Source organism: Protopterus annectens, chromosome 4.part0 (genome assembly GCF_019279795.1).
Source record: "Protopterus annectens isolate FY-2018-M chromosome 4.part0, PAN1.0, whole genome shotgun sequence".
Classification (NCBI taxonomy): domain Eukaryota; kingdom Metazoa; phylum Chordata; order Ceratodontiformes; family Protopteridae; genus Protopterus; species Protopterus annectens.
The window spans coordinates 1,664,654,796-1,664,676,333 of NC_056733.1; the positions used below are offsets into that span (position 1 = coordinate 1,664,654,796).

At 37.5% G+C, this 21,538-nt stretch overlaps 1 protein-coding gene across 4 annotated transcripts in view; it reads right to left on the reverse strand.

The window, feature by feature from the left end:
* Positions 1 to 21,538, reverse strand: part of PCDH1 (protocadherin 1) — a 1,308,367-nt gene that overhangs the window by 157,624 nt on the left and 1,129,205 nt on the right. Inside the window, exon 5 of one of the 4 annotated variants that reach the window (XM_044069423.1) lies at positions 1,920 to 2,026. The exons of the other annotated variants lie outside the window; for them this stretch is intronic. Within the exon in view, the coding sequence (XP_043925358.1) occupies positions 1,920 to 2,026 (107 nt within the window). The remainder of the gene's footprint in view (positions 1 to 1,919; positions 2,027 to 21,538) is intronic. 4 annotated transcript variants of the gene reach the window in all.

A 21,538-nucleotide genomic window follows, 5' to 3' on the forward strand; every position in this document is an offset into this window, starting at 1 on the left:
GTGTTGGAGGACTTGGATTGGAACCCTGGCTAAGGACTCAACTCTACAGCTGTGCTAGTGGGGAGTCTTATTGAGGATTGGGAAAAAAAGAGAGGAACCAGACCCCAGGCTCACTGTGTTCCCTGTGTGCTCTTAAGGGAAATTGTGCTTGACTGTGCTTGATGCAGAGAGCTGCATCTGTGCATATCTGTTATCTTCCCAGTGAACATCCCCCACTGGTGGCAGTGGTGAAGATTGAGGCTCCTTGATTACTTGCCCAGAGGTGGTGGGGCATCATAAAGAGATAAAAAAGTCAGCCATTGCTTTATGTAATCTGCCAGTCAAATAAACTTTTATATAGCTAGTAACCATCGCCTCCTCCTTTCAAGGATGCTGACATTTAATTTTAGTATGCACGCAGGAGGTTACCATGTTTCTATCCTCTGTAGTAAAAGTTGCAATTCAGTCTGCCAGTCTTGATTGCAGTTTAACCATTTTCACTGTAGCATTTCTACTAAACATTATTCTCCCTCAATGTAACTATCTAATGCTGCACATTTTTCTTTTATCCTGAATGCATGTTGCTTATGCCACTACAGTGTTTATGTTGAATAAAGAATGTGGTGTCATAAATACTAAAGAAGACAGCTATATTTTGGAAGAAAAAGTCTTGACTGCTGTCAAGAAACAACACAGGTATAAAATGAATTACATTTGTTAAATGTTAAAATCAGAACTGAGTATCAACAAGCATTAAAACACTCTAAACTTAAGTAAAAATGCAACTGCATAAAAAAACACAAGTTTTTAGAGAACATATTTAAATCCTTTTCATAGCTCTCAGCTGTCATAGAATGTCTAGATCTTTGCCTCATACTTTTGTTATGTTGCTCATAAAATGTGCGGCTTTCTGTCAAATCACGGAGGATTGAAGTCAATAAATAATGACATGCATTTGAGTTTCAGACTTCAAATCCTTCAGAAAATGCATGATACCACAAACCCTGTTACTCTAGTAACTTTCTAAGTTTACAAGAGGATTAGTTACAATCTGTCCCCGTGTTTGGGCTTTTGTTCCCCCATTCCTTTAGGCTTTGTCCAGATTTCATGTGCTAAGACATTGAGAGGTATGATCTTTTTTTCAGGCATAATGCCTGAACGAGGGCTTGTGTGGTTTCTTGTCAGTGATCAAGCTATTTTTGAAGTCTGTAAACCGATGTTTTATCCACTGCTTTATTTTACAATGTGGTTATTGTTTGGCTGATATTCAGAAATACACCAGTGTTTGTTAGAACAATATAATAATGGGAAATATATTAATGTACAGTCTTTTATTTAAAGAAGTTAAGTGCTTTTTGTCTCACTTTTAACATATTTTTTATTTTAACAAGAGGCTTGATTCCTGTGTGCCTGTATGGTTGCAACATTTATAGTATATATATGATTTGGTCAGCTATATTTACTCAAAAATAAGTTATTAAGGTAAAACAGTGTCAGTTTAATTTCAAAACATATACTTTTTATTAATGAATGTGAGTTGAGCCCTTCAATTTGATAATTTTCAGTTGAATTTGATAATTCACTGTTGAGCGACAATTTAGTTCTGATTATTAAGGCACACACACCCGTCCATCTTACTTTATATCCAAAGAGTAATATCTAATAGTATTGTCCATCCTCTCATCTGTCTGCTTGCCCTAACTTAAGCACTAAAATGTAGTATTATGTGGAATTAAAACATTGGTACAGACTTCAGTTCTGTTTATGTACAGTGAGAAAGCCTTACATTTACAACTTTAATGACATGTTAAAATCTGACAGAGGCATCATTCAATTAATTTACATTGAAGGATGAATACTGACACAATGGGAAATGGACAATAGATTTATATATATGAAATGCAAATGACATGAAAAAAGTTAGAAGCACTATTACTGACCTTATCTGCTGGTACACAGTGTTGGGCACTTGCATTGCTGGGTGCAGAAGAGCTACAAGTTGCATGTCGCTGTCCTGCCGTCCCCCTGGCAGTACTGGCACCTGGCACTGTGTAATGGCAAATAAGGTCGGTGACAAGGCTTGCAAAGTTACAGTTTCAAAACAATACACATTACAGAATTGTCAAAAAATGCATTCATAGCCAGCAGTAACAAATCATTTACAGTTTTCCCCTTTAATGCTAGCACTTAAATCTTTCTTTTTTAAATCTAGCTCCGGTAACACTGCTGTTTGGCTCAGGGTATATACATGATAATGCACTGTTCTTGGTTGAGGTGGCATTTCCTCCATAGAAAGCCGTTTCCAACTAGGAATGTTAGTTTTCTGCTGCTGGAGACACTTTGACAATGTTAACATTAGTAACTGTGACACAGACTGGACAGAGTGAGAGAAAACACACTGGCACAGAGACTGTGTGTGTTTGTTTTTAAGCTCTGGGAAGGGATGTAAACAGAGAGCTACAGTCTATAACTTACAGGACACTAAAGTAGTTGTGCCAAAGCTTTTCTTGTGTCTTTTATCCATTTCAAGCACTGCCGCAAACAAGAAAAGATCTAAGGCCTGTAACTATTTTTCTTGAAAGTTTTCACTTCACTGCATCAGAAACAAGGGACACAGAGTGCAGTGAGAACCCAGAATTCATTTCATGCTCTGAGATGTGGCAGCAGTCTAAGCAAGAGAAGGAGAAACCCAAGCACATCAATTAGCCCAGGATGACAGCAAAGATGTGCGGCAGCCTCCTGAGAAGAGGCACATCTTATCTCTGTGTGACAATCATCCCTTCTTTGGGGACATGAAGGAGCTGAGGGCCACAAAACTGACATAATATATACCTGTCACAGCAGCAGAAATACCCACTGTGAACATTCCGTTTCTGTGACCTTTCCTAAATAATAAAGTACATCAAGCTTTCTCAGTTAGTGACTGAAAATTAAAACTTGCCATTTCACTTTTTAATCCAACCCCAAAACGCATGCATGTACAACTGTTGAGACAGCAATATAAACAAAATACATTTGTAAGTGACATAACAGACTATATGTTGGCATTCAGCTTATTTATTTGTTTTATTCACAGCATATTCAATTCACTGGACTATCTTAAGAAACTAGCTAATACGCTGTGGTCAAGGTGAAACAGCATTAATTTCACTGGAGACTGTTAAGAAAAAAGCTCACGTATAGTTTGCAAGGCTTAATTCTGTTTTTATTTATGCTTTTTTATAAGATGCAATACAGTTCCGGCAAACTGGCTGCATCCTATCAAATATCTGCTCTAGCTACATTTAAAATGATCAGCAGACTTCATTTGAATAGGCTGTGCTGTGATACAAGCAGAGAGACAGTAAATGGTTGCTAACTATCAAATTCTACCACAGCCATATGTTTTTAGAATAATCTTAAGGGAGTCATTGCATTTTAAAATGCTCTTGTTCATGGAATAGCACAACTGGCTAAAAGAAAATCATGGTGATGTATTTGTCTAACAGGAAAGTAAATGCAAAGTCAATTCATAACAAAGTACCCATCATTACATCAATCTCTACTATATCTTAGGTTACACATGGGCATTTTGTTTCGGTAATTACTTGTTTCAATACTATACTGATCCTTGGTAATGCAGGTAGAGTAGATATGCAACCCATTCATACCCATAAAGGGACCCTAGTTCTGAAAGACACGTTCTCTGGGTAAGTGACCAATTACACTGAGAACAGGATTTTTGGAATCTGGTCCCCTGTGTAAACCTGTTTATGTCACTTACACAGACAGCATTTTTTTGGAATCAGAACAGACTTATACTGAAAACAGCTATTTTGCAATCTGCCCCCCATGATACCTTGCAATAGTTATGTTTGTCTTTCCTGCTTTTGCACACAAAATTCACTTGCACATTAACACAAGTTTGCTCTAAGTGGGTTGTGTATCAGATGTATGAAGTTTAATAGTTATGCACATCAACAACATACAAGACTATGAGTGACACACAGTCTGACTTGCACTCACTTCACCTTTAGATGACTGTGCATAGTACAGACATGGGGTTAAAGCCCTTATAATATTTTTCACTAACAACTATATAACAGTAAAAGGGTGCTAGTCTGTAAAAGTAGTCAGTGACTTCCACTATCACCCAATTTCCATTTTGCTCATTTGGGCTGGCTTGTACAGAATCCTATGTATCCTCAACTAGCACTACTACTGATTAAATCTGATTTCATTGTAATCAGTGATGATAATAAGCAGAGCACGTATGTCAGTTGTTGCATGCATACCTGTGATTCCGAGGTTCATAGGAGCTACTTTAACAATGTAGCCATTTTTATAGGCAGTTCTCATCCCAGCACAACAGTTTTGCCAGCAATGAGAACAGCTTTTTCAATAAATCTACTCCAGTTTCTTTATCCTGGTCATAGATTAAGTATTTGCATATAACTTTGTCATACAGTACCACCAGCCTCTGTGGTGTTGTGTAAGTACTCTGCAATTTTCAAAAGGTATCAGAATACCAGTTAGTAGACAGTGTTAGACCAACATAACACCAAACAAATAGAAATTCCTCAACAAGTTGCAGATGTACCCAAAACATACACATGCAGCACAACAGTGCACAGTACTGTGTCACTGATCTAGAACCAATCGTCATTCATGCGTCAGTCTAAGATTAGCATAAAAGATGATGACACCTACAGATTTTGTAAAATAACTCCTCTTCCATACATTTCTTACTCATTTATTTCATGACTGGGTTAGTAGACTGGCCAATTGACACTGCTTAATAAAATCCTGTTTGTCATTATTGCATTGATCCTATAAAAACATGTATGCATAGAAAAGAAGGGTTGTATTTAACATGAGTGTGTGTACATCATCAGAAGCTGCCAGACAGCTACCATCTAAAATGGCAGATTGAAGACAAAACACACATACATCTGTCTTAATATTAATAATGTTATTACTCTGTATGCCACATTTAGTAATTTAGAATCTATTAAACCTTTTCAGGGTAGACTAAAATAAAAACAATTGCAGGTTAGCATCAGTTATACCATTTTTTGTTTGATTTACCTTTTAATATTGCAACTAGGACTTGGGTAGAATAGGTCTATTTTGGGCTGCTTTACTCATTGAGCTAATTAGCAGTACTACAGATGGCTACAGGCTACTGAACATTTTCACCCTGTAATCCAGTTTTGGATTCTCTTGATTGCCATTTGCCTACTCTGTGACTCTGATCAGGTCATTTAAGCAAACAGTTCAGTGATAACATTTATCCTGAATACATTTTTTGTACAAAGTTCATGTAATAAGCATGTAAATACTTTTAATATAATTAAATACATGCCTGAAAAGCAATGTCTAAAAATTACAAATGTTATTCTTTGCCATTAGAGATTAAGATGCACATGTCCAATTGTACAGGCTGCACAAAGGTAAAAGCACAGAACATCAGTATTAGAAAAGATGCAGACTAAGGCTACCATAAACTGACATGTTGAATAGGGCAGAAACACTGCTTACTGCAGCTACAGACTCCTTTTGCCTGTCCTCGCATAGCCTGCACAAACTTTGTGCTACAATGTAATGTCATGTTTACATGGCTTAATCTTTCTAGTTACAGCCAAGACACTCATGAGCAAAGTTAACCAATAAGGATAAACAAGTCTCACCCATTCCAAAACATCAACATCAGTCACACATTATATACTTTATTTCCATATTTATGATACCAGTAAAGAACATAAAAGCTAAATAAAATAAAGGCATCAATAACAGGCATAAGCAGCAGAAAGTTTAGCTTTTATGTTTTTCACATACTTCTCTTTGTTTTTCATCAGTTTACTTCAGTTTCTAGAAGCTAAATTTTTATCAACAAATGTCTAGCCAGAAAGGCAGGAATCCAAAATATGGCTTGGTTTCAGTGAACAGCTTTGGTTACTGAGCAAAACTAACAAGCAATGCTTGTGATAGATGTTCAGTTCCATTACTCAAGGACTGCCATTTGTTATATAATCAGTATACATAACGTAAACGTCTGAGAATACCGATGATTAATGCAGCAGTTAATGTTTCACATTCTGGCCCGCTCATAATAATGTGAATTATAGATTCATATCCATAGTGATGGCTTCTTTCAGTGTATGGCCAGATACCCAATTTCTAGACCTTGAAGATTATGTATCTCGCATGTCTAATTATTTATTACCTAATGCTATACAACTTCCGGGTTCATTTAAACATATCAGCAGTATTCTTAAGAGTCAGTGCTGGGTATTGCACACTATCACAACTTCAAAATGGTTGCCTCTATATGCCATCTTATAAGAAACAGTCTGAAAATATGAAATGAGCAGCTCAGAAGGACAAAATAAGGAAGTTACCTTCACTATTCTCGACACATGGGAGTCATTCCCTAATATGTTCATACCAGTATGTATGACAGACATACTGTTTGTGCAATCATTTTATTAATTTTAAAATGCTCTATTTAAAAAAGCTAAAAATAAAAAATACTACATACTAGCTGCAATAAAACACTGTAGTGGCAGATTTGAACAGTTCTGAAAAACAAGCCTTTCAGAACCACTCTCAAAATACTTGCCCAGTCAATATTTATAGTGTGCCCTTATACTTAAAGGCTGGTACATACACTGGACAGTTTCCCTAAGCAGAGTGTTGATCAGAAATGGTGTTCAGATTATAAAATGTATGGACAGGCAAGATAATGTAAATTTTATGTGCATGGCTACATAAACTGCTGGTTAAATAGAATACGAAAGCTTATCCACTTAGATAAACTGGCAGGCAATGAGCAAGGCCGAGGTTGAATACACTACCATTTAACTTTCATAAGTGCTAACAATAATGTATAAATAGATAATTTCATTAACCTAGGACAGTATAAGCTGTAAGCTAACTAAAGTCGGTACTAACTTAGTCTTTCTTAGAAACTACTATAGAGTTTGAACTAGATTAACAAGCTCTCTACTGTATGAACATGTCTCTACCTTATAAATACTTGTCTCTATTTCCTTGTAAATAAATGTCAATTATATGATTACTTAGCTGCTATGTAAAAATTTTGCATTCTAGTCTTAAAAATGTACTGTACCTGATGTTACTATTATCTGTAGTGGAGCTTTTCTCCCTGGGCCTCTGCTGAAATGGACATATATCCAGTTGGACTAGCCTGGTCAATAAATTTAAAATAAATAAATAATTAGTATATGCTAATTCTGATATTGTAGTATCACACTCACACACACACACACACACACACACACACACACACACACACACACACACACACACACAAAATTACACATGCTCTTTACATACTGTGAAGTATAAAGAAGCTTTGCAGATGAGCCACGATCAATTTCTGGTGATAACAGGGCCATTCAGTAGAAGAGAGGACTGAGCATCTGATACTAACTCCTTTTCTCTTTTGGGGGGGAGGGGAGTTCTGAGCTGTGCACTCATTAGTACAGTTTAGAGGACCACGCTTGACTACATGCATGCTGCTTTGTTCACAGTAGGGGGTAGGGGCATATGCAAGATGCATCACTGCATGTTACCCGCCTAGTAAGGTACGACTGACTCAGCATCCAAGTTTATTACCCTATATAAACAAAAAGTCCATTTCCTTTCTTCCTTCTCCTCCTACTCAGCTCCCACATTCTGGGGGTGGTACCTCACTAAAGTACACTGAATAGGACATCTTCCTGGTAGAAGATGGATACACCTGTTACTGGGAATATAGAGGGACACCACTACTCCGATGAAACAAAAAAGATGAGTGAAACAGAAGAGGCAGGGGCCAAAATAAGCAAGCAAATAAATAAATAAATATGGATGTGAATGTAGAAATGTAAATAACAATGTAGCATACAATTCTTAGTGCTGGCGAAAGCAGAAAGTAGTGATATTATTAGAATCATTAATATGAAACAAATCTTACCAACCAAGGGGCTGACTTAGTGCAATATTACATCAAATGTTAATTGTAACAAAAGCAGTACAAAACAAACTCAAAATTATAGCATGGCAACAGCGTACATGACTTCAGTTTAAAAAACAGGCAACATAAGTAAGAACATTACACTGAGTACAGGTTTATCAAATTTGAAATGGAAACCCATCCATTTTGCATACCGGCCTCTACAGAGAAACACTCTCTCTATTCTCTGAATTAGATCTTGCTTGCCTGTCTGGAACTATCCATGGATAATGCAATGGTTTTCTCTACAGCTGTACTTGGCACATTCACTTCTGCCTGACATTCATACATGTCTATAGCAGCAATACAAAATGATGCCATGGCAAAATTAAATGGGGAATGGAATACTAGAGTCTGCTGTCCTGAGGCTTTATAAATGCCCACCCTCCCTGCATAAACAGTACTGGCAGTAATATGACAGACTACACACTATGGACTTGACATTGGTCCTGCTATGTCTCAACTATGGCATTTGAAAAGCTCATCTGTATCCCCTAAAGGCTTCCAGAGAAACTCATTTAAGGACTCCTGCCTGAAATAATTTGGAAAAATGAAACTAAGAATGTATTCAGGATCCTGAAAGTCTCCGGAGTGGTTTTAAATAATCAGCTTTTAATCAGAAATCTTATTGAGTATTCAAAGAATATATACATTTTTTCCCTTCAAGCTCACTGAGGCTGCTTGCAACTGACCTCTGACCTCCACCCAAGTCACACACAATTCAACTGACTGGGTGCTGACAATAATAAGAGATAAAAGAGATATGTAGCCCAATTAAAAGGCTGAGAGTATCTACTGGGGGAAGGGAAAATACTGGCAACAGTCATTGCTTCGCTTTCAGTGCTGTTTTAGACACTGGTTCTTCTTGGCCATGTCATTCAGAAAGAGAGGAATGTAATTTAAACGATTTCTGTCAGTGACAGTAAAATTTGCATGAAAATAATACATTCACAAAAGGCCTTAAAATGAAGGCAATTCAGGAACATGTTCCAATTTCAGATCTGTATTTTGTTAGATCTTCTACACCCTTTTCAGATATGTATGTACATTCAGAAGATGCTGCTTGCGTTTGTTTATGAAAAAGGTATGAGATGTCGAATTTCCTCATTTCCATTCTGTTAACCACTAGTTTTTTGCCTAAAAAGACTAACAAAATGAAGCTTACATAAGGGAATGTGTAGGCTTGTACTTAGCTAGTTAGTTCCACTGCAAAATGAATGGTCAAAAAACTGCAGTGAGGTGCTTCTTAGATTAGCAATAGTTTTTCCTATTTTCAGGCTAGAAGAGTACCCAGGAAATAGGCAGAAGAGAACCATAAAGTAGATAAACAGTTTTATTCGACCATTGGACCAGAGAAGGAAGAAATGGCGGAAGACAGATTGCTTTAGAGATGGTAATCTGCTACTTAGAAATCAATTTCAAAAAGCACTGGAACATGATTGCACTCCGAAGCAATTTAACCTACTTTTTCTTTTCAAATGCCAAAACAGATTTGAAAAAAGATACATTTTTTGAAACACTGAGGAAAGTTTATAGAAGCAGGAATGCCACCTACAGTAACTATGTCCATATAAGCATTTGTGAGAGTGAAAACCTCTACCCTCACGGGAAGTATTCACAGCTGAAGGTTTCATTGGCTAACTTTAAAATAGCCCGCAAGTTCAGCTAAGTGACTACTACTTAACTGTGAACCTGTTGACTATTCATGATTTTTCTTTATGTTTTTGCCCTCTCCCCCTTAAAATTCTAGACGTTCTGTTAAATCGTTGAGGATTAAAGTTTGGCAATTAGAGCAAAGGATTAAGGCATTCAGCTGTTAAAATGGTGCTTCCTGTAGTCAAATATATGCCATGTATAGGGATTAATTTCTTCCACCTTCATTTACCCGACAGTGCTCTCAGGTGACCCTTGGAAAGGGTCAATTTGCAAAGACGGCCTACTCTTTTAAGAAACAGAAAAAGAAGAGTCAATTAATAATATCAGACATTAGAGTTTTTCACTTTTTATTTTTCAAAGAATGATTCCTGAACAAAGTAGTTGAGTGCTATGGCTGAAGGAAATGCTATGGACAGTTATCTGACCCCTTTCCTCTTCCAAAGATGCAGATTTGTCAGGGTTTTACCTCACAAACATGTTTAGGTCAAATTATTTTCCTTTTACTCAAATGTCACTTCAAATGATTTATGTCAACATAGCAAATCAAAGACAGGACCTACAAAGAAGTTGTCTCGCAAATTATGTTTATTCTACAAAGAAGCAACTTAACTGAAAAAATTAAGGCGCACATGCAGGCTTTTATACTTTTTTTTTTGTACATGACAACTTTATCTGAAACATAACATTCTCTTTCCCCAGAGGGAATTTCCATCCTAGCAGATAATCCCTATACTTTTACATTTTAATAAAGCATGACTTATTAGCCTTTCCCACTCTGTGGCATTTCTCCTCTAGTCATTCTCCAGTGCACAATGAGGGGTGGCTGAATGAAATTTCATGATACTTCTGTTGCATCACTTTGCCTGTCACATGTTGCATCACTCTGCCTGTCACATCAGAGTCTTTTGTTAAGGAAAACAAACACAGGAAGGCGCATCTAGCCCTTGTTTATTTCACTTACTGACATCATAAGACTATATTTAGGCACAAAAGTCACAAATTTATCTCCGAACTGTCATAAAAGATGCATTCTTACCCTTCTCTAGGATCTGGGAATACAAGATAGGGCACTATAACCTCATCAGCTGTGCCCTTGCAATGCATTATGGGTAAGAAGCAGCTTTCCAAGAAACAAAATTCCATCAATATATCCAGCCCTGTGAGGGGGTTGAGGTTTACAAACAAAATTATAATCAACAGTATATAGTCACTGTGTAGCTAGAAGGCATGGATTTTGCATAAATGGCCAGATAAAAGTAGACATTAGTTTTTTTGTCTGTAGTGACCCTTTAATGCCAACTAAATCTGGTGGTGTGTAAAAGCACTATGATTGCAGTGTCATCATACTGATTATGATGTCATCAGAGTAGCCTCCAAATATAAAATTGCCACACTGTAAACTGAATGTTGTAGCAAATGTTAGGAGGCAGACTGCACATAAATACAACTTTGGGTACGTGTAAGTTTTCTGCTACTGAGAATGACGGCTGCACACTAAGTCCATATATTGGATCCATAATCAATATACTACAAGTGAGCAGGGGTAGGTGTATGGCTGGAAGACATTGGTAGAAATCTGTACTCTGAAATCAAGCAGCATTCAACCAAGTGTACCCCTCCCCCAAGAGTGGCTACTCCAGGCAAACCATCATATAGCATGTCCCTAAAGCAGCAGCAGCAATGTTACATGCTGACAGTGGTGTCTTAGAAGCCCACTGTCATAGGAGGGAAACATGCAACTTCTTATACCGACGTACATTTATTGCAAAAAGAAGATGGAGACTGGAACATATTACTGGTGCTGTATTCATAAAGTAACCAAATGGAGCCATCATAGAACAGCTACAGTGGTTAACAATGGAAAGCACCATTTTCAAGACTCAAACCCTGATGCCTACAGAGCGTGTTTGCCTGACGCATGGATAACCATCAATGAAGCAATTGGCTTGCCTTGGAGCCATAATACATCATCACATACATTATGCAGATCCACACCTCATTCCCTGAATAAAATGACCAGCCAATAGATGCCCAGTTAGACAAGCCTGGAACACATAGTCACCAGGAACATGAGGAAGGAGACACTAGCACTACTCACCACTGTCTTATCAGCGAATGGTTCACTCCTGACCTATTTCCACTACACTCAGCAACTTCTTGTACAGGCTGGCCTAAGACAAACAAAAGGTGTTGATGATGAACAACATCCTGGATGTCAGAAGGGTGAAGATAATTATGACCGATGGCACATGCCCCCCGCAAGTCAAGCATATGTAGGCAAACTCTGTGCAGGGTTTGGTTAACATAGAAGCTCATTTCTTTTGCAGTTAGTGCAGAGGATTAAGACTCTAAGCTACTAAGAAACTGCTTCCTATAGAAAAACATACAGGGTTTAATTCCTTTCACCTCCATTTGCCTACTGTGTGACACTGAATAAGCTACTTGACCAGCCAGTGTACTCGGATCACCTCTGAAAAGGGGCACTTGTGTCCATTGGGCTTACCTGAGTTAAAAAAAATGATACATATACACACACACACACACACACACACACACACACACACACACACATACAAACATACATATATGTGCATACATTTTCTTCTACAATTAGCCTACTGCTCTATGGCCAGCCCAATCATTTCATTTTCAGCAGTAAACAAATCATGGTAGGCTGTCACTAGGCAGCCATTAAGGTTTGTGTTGTCGCTAACATATCCCATTCCCATGTCAGTTAGAGACATGCATTCCACAGAGTGAGACCATAGACATGTTGTTGTTTCCAGTTAAATAACAGCTCCGGTTACAGAATGTCACCATGCTGCTTTGTGGAGAAGTATGTCCAAGGCCTTATGCTGCCCTTGTTATGACACCTGGTATCCACTAGGTGGCAGTACTGCAGCTAAGCAATCTGCTTCACCTTCCTCATCAGGATGGATGAGTGGGCATCAGTCTTTCATTCACATCTTCCACTGTCATGTAGAACCCTGTTCACAAAATTCCTATAGCTTATATGAGTAACACTCAAGGTTGCATCGCTCTGCCTCATGAAGCCAGCAAGCATACAGCTATTTTAATACTGGTTCTAATTATAACATTTCCTCTGTGTAACAGGAATCCATTTTTCTGTTATGAAGATGGATATTACAGAGTATCTGAGGGCAGCATGCTGTTCTGTAGGTCTTCTCATACTTTAAACACAATTTGAAACAAGAAACCAACTAAACTATGCCCAGCACTGTTCTGGCATATCTGTTTTTTGTTACATGCTTTAGGAAAAGCTAGGATTATAGCAAATTGCCTTATATGACATATTTAAATGTCATAGGATTTCAAATATCATGCATATATATGCTCTAAGCACTTATTTTGTGCACTACTTCAATTTTAATTAATTTATTTATTTCCAAGGGAGTTAGCACTAGAAGATGGGCTCAGTGTTGTCAGATAACAGACTGTAGTGCCCCAAACCTAACTCTGGAGCATGTACTTCTGAGATGGGAAAGAAGAGGGAAGGGAGTAGAACTACAAAGTCAGTATAACAGCTAATCAAAATGTGTGCAAACCATGCAAAGTGATAATTACAGTCCTATCATGTATTCTGGCAAAGATAACAACAGGGTGGAAGTGCCTCTAGGCAATATAAACCAAATGTGGAAAATGAGTTTAAAGAATAAAATCTGACAGTGCAATAAGAGTTTTGACTAGCTAGGGCTAGATTCTAGTGAAATATTTTAGGTGCAGAAATAGTTGAACTCATCCTTTTATTATTCCCCATCAGTAATTTTCTTATTAACTATACAGTCAGCACTGTAACAGATAAGTGCTGAGCACTAAAACTATTTAGAATTAGTACTACTGGACAGACATTTTTAACTTAGTTACAGCTGTGCTACACATTGTTAAGCGCATACAAACTTCATATGACATATACTTCAGTTTCAGATTTCATATTCTTAAGAACATATATGTAAATGCAAAACCTATTGATCTAGTAACTTTCCATGCTTATAAGAACAAGATTTAAAAATTGTACCAAATTTTGATCCTTTGTCCCCTCAATTATTTTTAACTTTGTCCAGATTTCTTGCACTTAAGACTTTGAGAGGTATGCTCAATTTCCTGGCACACATGGACAAAGCTCTGACTAGGAATCAGCAAATCAGTGTTTAATTATCATAATGGGCAATGGATGGGTGGGATAGAGAGATTCAGAGTGAGCAGATGATACCAGATTGAAAATACTGAGGGGGGGGGGGGGGCAGTCCTGGTCATTACACTGGTGACAAGTACTAGTGGATGGTAGCTCACAAGAAGAAACCTAATAGGGTCACACTGTACTAGTACTGCACTGGTAAACCACAGATGCGTGTATGGTAGTGCAGTGTGCTTACCTTAGAGTACCATCAACAGCAAAACCTGCAAGCTGGCTATGCAGATGAAAATTAGGGATGTTTGCAGGATGAGCAGACTGACAAACTCTGTATTACACATCTCTTGCCTCATGTAGGACTAAATAAGTGAAAATGATGCTGAGATGGAGAAAAAAAGGGCCAGAGGGCTATCAAACTGTCCAGGAAAGCCTGGCTCTCTCCCACCAGAAAGGACAAATGAGGCAAAAGGCAAAGGTGGGAGATGCATTAGGCAAATTCTGGGTACAAAATGTAGTACCTGAGATGATACAATTCCAATGATTCAGTCAAGACAAGCATTCAAGCAGTACGTTTCCACACAAATGACTGAAACAGTAAACGCAATGTTACAAAAATCACAGATCAACCAAATACCCATTATTCAATAATCAAAGTCCACAAACTGAAAAAGCATATGTTCATAGGTTCATAGGTTCATAGGTTCATACTAGGCTATCTACCCGAGGGCATTTACAAGCCTAGCCCATAGTTTTGTGGCTTACGCCACCCCTTTAGTATGGGGAACTATACCCATTATTTTGCTGTGCCTCTGTCGAGCAGTGACACTGAGGTAATCCCTGGGGTATATCTGCGATCTCCCATCCAGCCAAAAGGTCCACATCCTCAATATTTAACGCAAATCAACACTTCATCCCAGACTCTGAAGTACCAAGCTCCACAACAGAGAAATTTTCCATAGCACACCACCATAACCATAGTCAGTGTCAACTGCAGTATCAGGCAGAACAGTCAGGAAAACTGCAGTGCTAGAATACAGCAGGGTATGACTCAGAGTCATGCAGAATGTCAAGGGCACAGTCATCGAAATGCTTCAGAACTACAATGCACAGACCTGCACCAGTAATGCTACTCAGAAATTACAAAACAAGTTAGGAGATATAAAGTGACAATGCAGCAGTGATGGAAAACATAAAACCAAGTCCATTCTCCAGTGCAGACAAATGACAGACAAAAATGAGAAGCTGCTTGAAAGATAAAGCAAACAACTACACAAAAGTGTAAAGTGATCTAGCAAACAAAAGTTATATTAGATACCAGAGGGTCCCGAATGTACCCCCACAATACCCTTGTATGCTTGAGCATGGCTATCAACACTAACATATCATACCTATATTGATCTTTCAAGACCAGAGGCTGAATCTTTGTTAAACATCATGGCTACAAACGCCAAATGGTCAGGAATCCTTTGCTTGGCTTCAACCACATTTGTAAAGACCACTGCAATACAACTGTATTCACAAGCAAATGGGCTACCAGAACAAACTGCTGGTAATAACGCACCACAGATTACAAAGGTAAGTTGAAACCTTCACAAAACAAAATGGTGACAATCAGTTTACATCTGTTCCTCATCATCTTAGCACAAGCAGGCTAACAAAAAGATGCATACAAAAATTTACGTGAAACGTAAATAAAACAATACCCATACACAAACAGTGGAAACAAACATCCGTTTTCTTTTTCATAATGAATTATTACATCAATGATAGCAGTTTTGCTTCTAAATCAGAACTAAGGACTTGTTTCAGAGTTACTGAAATATGATTTTTAAAGACATTTAAATTGCTTGTTTTTTTTACAAGGGGGACTGACCTGAAAATGTAGTACAGGAAAAAACACATTAGGAATTTTTTATTTATGTTTTGTTGACTGAGCTGAGACATATTTCTGTGGGGACCTGGGGAAAAACATTCCAAAAGCAAATATAAAAATATATTTGCTCTGATACTTAAGACTACTTTTAGCAGGCTTCCACAGTTCTCTATGCTCCTTCAAGAGTATAGAGCATATAAATCTATATCACCATGCTTGTGAAAAAAATGGGACTACCAGAGTCACTAACTGCATGTTTATTGAGCAAGTTCTGGGGCAAAGACATTACTAGTTTAGTCTGCTGTAGTTCAGGAAAGTAATAATAACTTCAGAATATAGGAGGGTTCATTTTCTGCTGCAGAACAACACTACAGGGTAATATGGGTTAATTATATTGTAACCATTTCATGGAAACAATACAGGTTGCAGTGGTGTGTGTGTGTGTGTGTGTGTGTGTGTGTGTGTGTGTGTGTGTGTGTGTGTGTGTGTGTGTGTGCCTTCCGTGGAAGGTTGGATGCCAGGCTGGCAACTCAACACTGTAAAACTCCACTGCCAATTATGAGCAGACAGGTGAGCCACTGTGGTGACCCCTAACCAGGAAAAGCCGAAAGAAGAAGAAGATATATATATATATATATATATATATATATATATATATATATATATATGCGTGTGTGTACGGGTTCCTGTTAGATCTATGAAAATCCACATCCTCGATGACTGGATCACCGAGATGGGATCGCCGACACCGCACGTCTCCGACAATGGTGAGTAGTGGGGAATGGGATGTATTCCCATTTCCGCAATGTGGTGCAATCTCGGAGTTGGTATATTTAAGTAGGGGGGGGGTGTGGGTGCATTGGGGATTTCCCTCCTGCTATAGAGGCATCTGTTTATTTTTTAAGTGTATTATGGACACAGGAATATGTTCCGTTCTGTAATACATACACTTACCTTTGTCGGGGATGTGTGGTGTCAGCGATCATGTCTCAGTGATGCTGTCATTGTGGATGTGGCTTTTCGTCGACCTAACATGGATCCATATATAGATATAGATATATATGTATATATATATATATATATATATATATATATATATATATATATATATATATATACACATATGCATATATACATATATATGTGTGTGTATATATATATATATATATATATATATATATATATATATATATATATATATATATTCAGTCATGTTGCACTAGTCAATAACATTAGCTATATCTACTAATAAAACACAAGAATAAGGTAAGCTTCTACTGATGTGCAGAAAAGGCATCCACAAACACAGGGAAATACAGAAAAAGAAAGTGAAGGGATATACAAAGTGAATTACAAAGTTCTGAAAACCAATAACAGGAGAGAGCTCAGGTAATCTTACTTAGTCTGATTTGTCAGCAACAAAGGTTTATGCAGCAGCAAGTCCATTTTCCCTCGCTGAGAAAGAAGGCATACAGTGTGTCAGAGCAGGCTTCTACCAGGTATGAAACAATTGATCAATGATAAGCTATAAAAGGCAAAAAGTTAGAAATAGGTTATTGAAAAACGTCAATAAATCAGAGGTGACCCAACTTTTCTTTTGGGATTGAGTTAGAACAGAAATGTCTGGAAGTATGTATTTATATTCACTAGAAAGTTCGGTGTCACTGCAGAATCCATAAGCCAGCTCAACTCTGATATATGGAGAAGATCCAACAATACATCAGGCAAGAGAAAAGAAGTTGACATGGCCTTGGAAATGAAAATCGAACATAAATTGACTGTTCCCTGGAGCAGCATATGTAAGCTTAAGATATGAATGATGCTATTAATTTGTTATGAAGCTGTACTACGTTACATCAAACTATTCTGAAGTTTTCCTGATTTTACTTTTTGCAAGTCGAACTGCATCTCTCATTCAGAAGTAGACATTAGATCAAATGTATCCACACATTCTACAAGCAAAGCAACACCCCATCTGAAGCTCTTGTATCCAGTTTCATGTAGGAATTCTCAAGTCATGTTATACTTACCAAATGGTGGCCACAGACTGCCTAGTGGTTTCAGTAATCTGCATCTTTCTCTTACTACAGTGACTGTGAAGGCAGCCCTAAATTAGAAAATGGGGCCTACAGACTTTGTTGATAACAAAAGTAATGATTCAGAAGATGAACGAACAGATCATACATTATTAAATGTTGTTGCTGCTGTTTAGATTCCAAAAATGGTGATCTCCTGCCCTATTCCCATTTGGCAAATCCTCCAACCCTGCCAAGTCATCTTCATGTAGTTGTGTCGAGATATTGTGTAAATTGACTAGTGAGATGTGTGTGACTACACATTACTATCACACCTCATTTATTTTAAGAGTTTAGTGCATTCAACACCTAGGAAATTATATCAACACACCCAATTATATACACCTGCAGTACCTTAGTCCTATTATAAACACTCAGTTTCAAACTATCCCTGAATATGGTATATGACTACATCAGCAGGTGTTCTTGGAAATGTATATACATATATATATATATATATATATATATATATATATATATATATATATATATAGACAAATGAATATGAATAAAAATAAATAAACTGATAAATATCTTTTTGAAGTGGTTATTCTTCCATTTCAATTCCTGGCAATGATATTGTGTATGTTCTCCCTGTGTCCACACAGGTTTTTGAAAAATGATCCTGTTTTCGCCAACATACAAAACATGTTTGACAGACACAGAGCTGAATTTACAAACTGCACATGTATGTGTGTGACTTGCTTTAGTGTGTTTGCTGTGGACTGAAGCTGTTTTCTTAGACTGAATTTACACTTTATGCCTATTGTCTGTTGAGACAGACAGCACCTGGCTCCTCGTACCTGTAAGGTGGATAAAACAAATGAACAAGTTCTTCATGGGTGAAATTAATTACTACTAACTGTACTGCATAGTAGATTAGAGTGGGGCTGTTTATTTTGCCAGGGATGCAGTTATTTTAAGAGTCAACAGTTTATTGCATACTCCCTTTCTCTGACACCCATATAAAGGATCACATATGTCTGTGAATTCTGTTTACAGAACCTATGCCAACTCAGAAGCAAGAACAGGTAAGCTGCTGTCACCTCTACATACAAAAACAAACTGCCAGCTACATAAAACATACAGCAAAGTGTCCACTGCACAGCCAATGTCCAAATAATCTATGTCATTTAGTTCGAATCTCTCATTCTGGTCAGTAACTGCATAACTCTTCAAAGGAATAGATCACATAACTACACTTTACATTTTTTAATCATTAACACACATATCCGCCTAAAATGTTTGCACTTCAAATATTCCTGGTAATTACTGTTAAACCGAAAGTGGAATTTACATTATAGTTCTTGTCTCTTTAAAAAGTTCCTGACACCGTGGGATGACATCTGTGTTTAAACTAAGCTTGCACTGCATCTATTCTTTTTTTTTTTTGTGCTTTTAACGTTCTCCTTCATGCTTTTCCACATTATAAACTGCAGAAAATTAGACTTGAGTGCCTTGAGCATAAACCTCTGCTGCTCCAAGTCAACATGTGACACTGTAATCCTTTACTTGTGATGCTAATAATCATTTTCACAGCAGCAGACTGCAGCTGGGAAGCAGCAAACGGGGACTAATAATCTATGTAGAAAACAAAAGGGAAAGGCAACTTGCATTAAGGCAAACTTACTTGGAGACTAGGATGGGGACGCTGACATTAAAATAATGACGTTCACAGAAAGGAATGTAAGATAAGGTTATGTTTCTGCTGACAGTTGGGCTAACAGCACACAAACCTTTAAGCAAAGCTGCAGTGTTATTTTTGCATGACCTGAAATTAAAACAAAGAGTGATTCTGTCACCCATAAATTATTTTCTGCAGCGTACTCCAGTCTTTATCTGTTGTATTTTAGTTCTGCCTAACAATACTGTTTTCGTATGCTGTTACATCTGAAGTGATCAGGAATATATACTTGCAGGAATGTAAGTCCAGCAATGACACCAGTATGGTTTAGATGAAAAACTACCAGAACAAAACAAGAAATACTCACGGATTTTACAAGGGGCATAACATTTGTATTGTACTAAAACAAGAAATGAACAACAATTTTATAAGGGACATAATATCTATAGTTTACATCAATTTTTGAGTTAGTTATACTAAAATAACTTTTATTAATATCAGATATATGAAATACAGAAAAAATAGAGTAGATAAATTATTAATGGTGAGGAAATACAGGGCATGTCCATTTCATATGCTAAGTAAATTCATGTTGGGGTTCAAGGCTGATGCAAGTGCATAAGAAGTAGGCGGATCTGCTGTCTTCTACATGAGAATGAAACAAAACAGCACATCATAAGTCACGGCACTGTGTTCAGTCCATGAAATGGATATATTTTTATGGAGACTATTAGCACTTTGATTTGATTTGACTGCTTTCATTTATGGTAACCAGGCAATGTGGTATTAACAGGCAAAACCTGAGAGGCTCCACATCTGTGACCTTTTTCAAGTAAGATAAATAACTAAATTGATAGTAAAAATTACATATTCATTTCCAGTGTTTCAGTACATAAAATAAATCATCAGCCTGAAAGCTGATTCTTTCAAATTCCTTGCACATGTCACCAGCTGTCTTCCTTTCTCTCAACATGTAAGTTGAAATGTTTGCTTTCCCCTGTGTGTTCTGCCATCTCCCCTGTATATGACCACTGTGGTTCTATTAACAAAAATAAATAGGAAACACTTGCTTGGAACAAAACTTGTCAGTCTTGTCCCCTATCAATCAGATACATTGTTTCACTAACTATAGTGCATCTTTTGTCCTGAAGAGTTTTGAAATGCAGTCAAAAGCCTGCTGTAGATTTGGGTGGACATGGGGAACCATCACATAGTAAAAGCTTTAGTGAGGTCTAATTACATTTGGGGTGGGTTACACTTTTGGTCAGGTACAGGCTGGACATCATATTCACTTCCAAGGCGAGTCTTTCCTAAGTCGCAATGTGCCCACAGAAGACATTATGTACAGAGAGGTATACAATAATACGATCAACACTGTTTAGCCATTATTGTGTTAACACTGTCCTGACTGATGCTGTTAGCCAACAGTGCCAGTCTCCAAAATTAACAGGACTGAACGTGAGTGTCAGTATATTGATTTTGGTATGGATAACATTTAATTCTTTTCATGTTAGATGAGGAGTATACAAAATATAATACAGGCTGGTTATCAGGGCAATTTCTAGAGCAGGGTGAGCCCTAGACAAGACACTGGATTAATATACAAACACAAGGGACACAAGGCATATACCAGGTAGAGAGGAAGGATGTATTTTTGAATTTCTTCTGTAAGAAATAATGTACAGTGGCAGCAGCCCTTACAACCTTCTTAAATACACTCCACTACACTTTAGGAGTGCACCATTAGAGTGAGGCTGCGTTCAAACTACTCAGGATAGGTTTGGTTACTTGTATTTTTTTCCTTCACCGTGGTGAGTGTTATCACTGGCTGACAGACCTTCCATTTCTTGGCTTTGTCAGGTTATTCTCTGAAAAGGAGTGTTGCATCACTAAGACTTCCCACTCCAAAAAAAAAGATGTGGATGAAGAGGGCAGTCCTCTGCAGAATAATGCTGTAATTTTACTTGTTCAAAAATTCATATCAGCAAGTAACTAGCTACCCATAACTGTGAAGGTGTCAAACGACCCACTGCTGAAGCCAAAACAAGCCAGTACAACAGAACCCACATTACTTGCAAAAGAATAGAAGCTGTCATTCATTAGTCATAGATTTGGTGGATGGTGCTTGCATATTACTACTTCCTAAATTCTGAAGAAAAAAATGTTCATTTTTCATTTA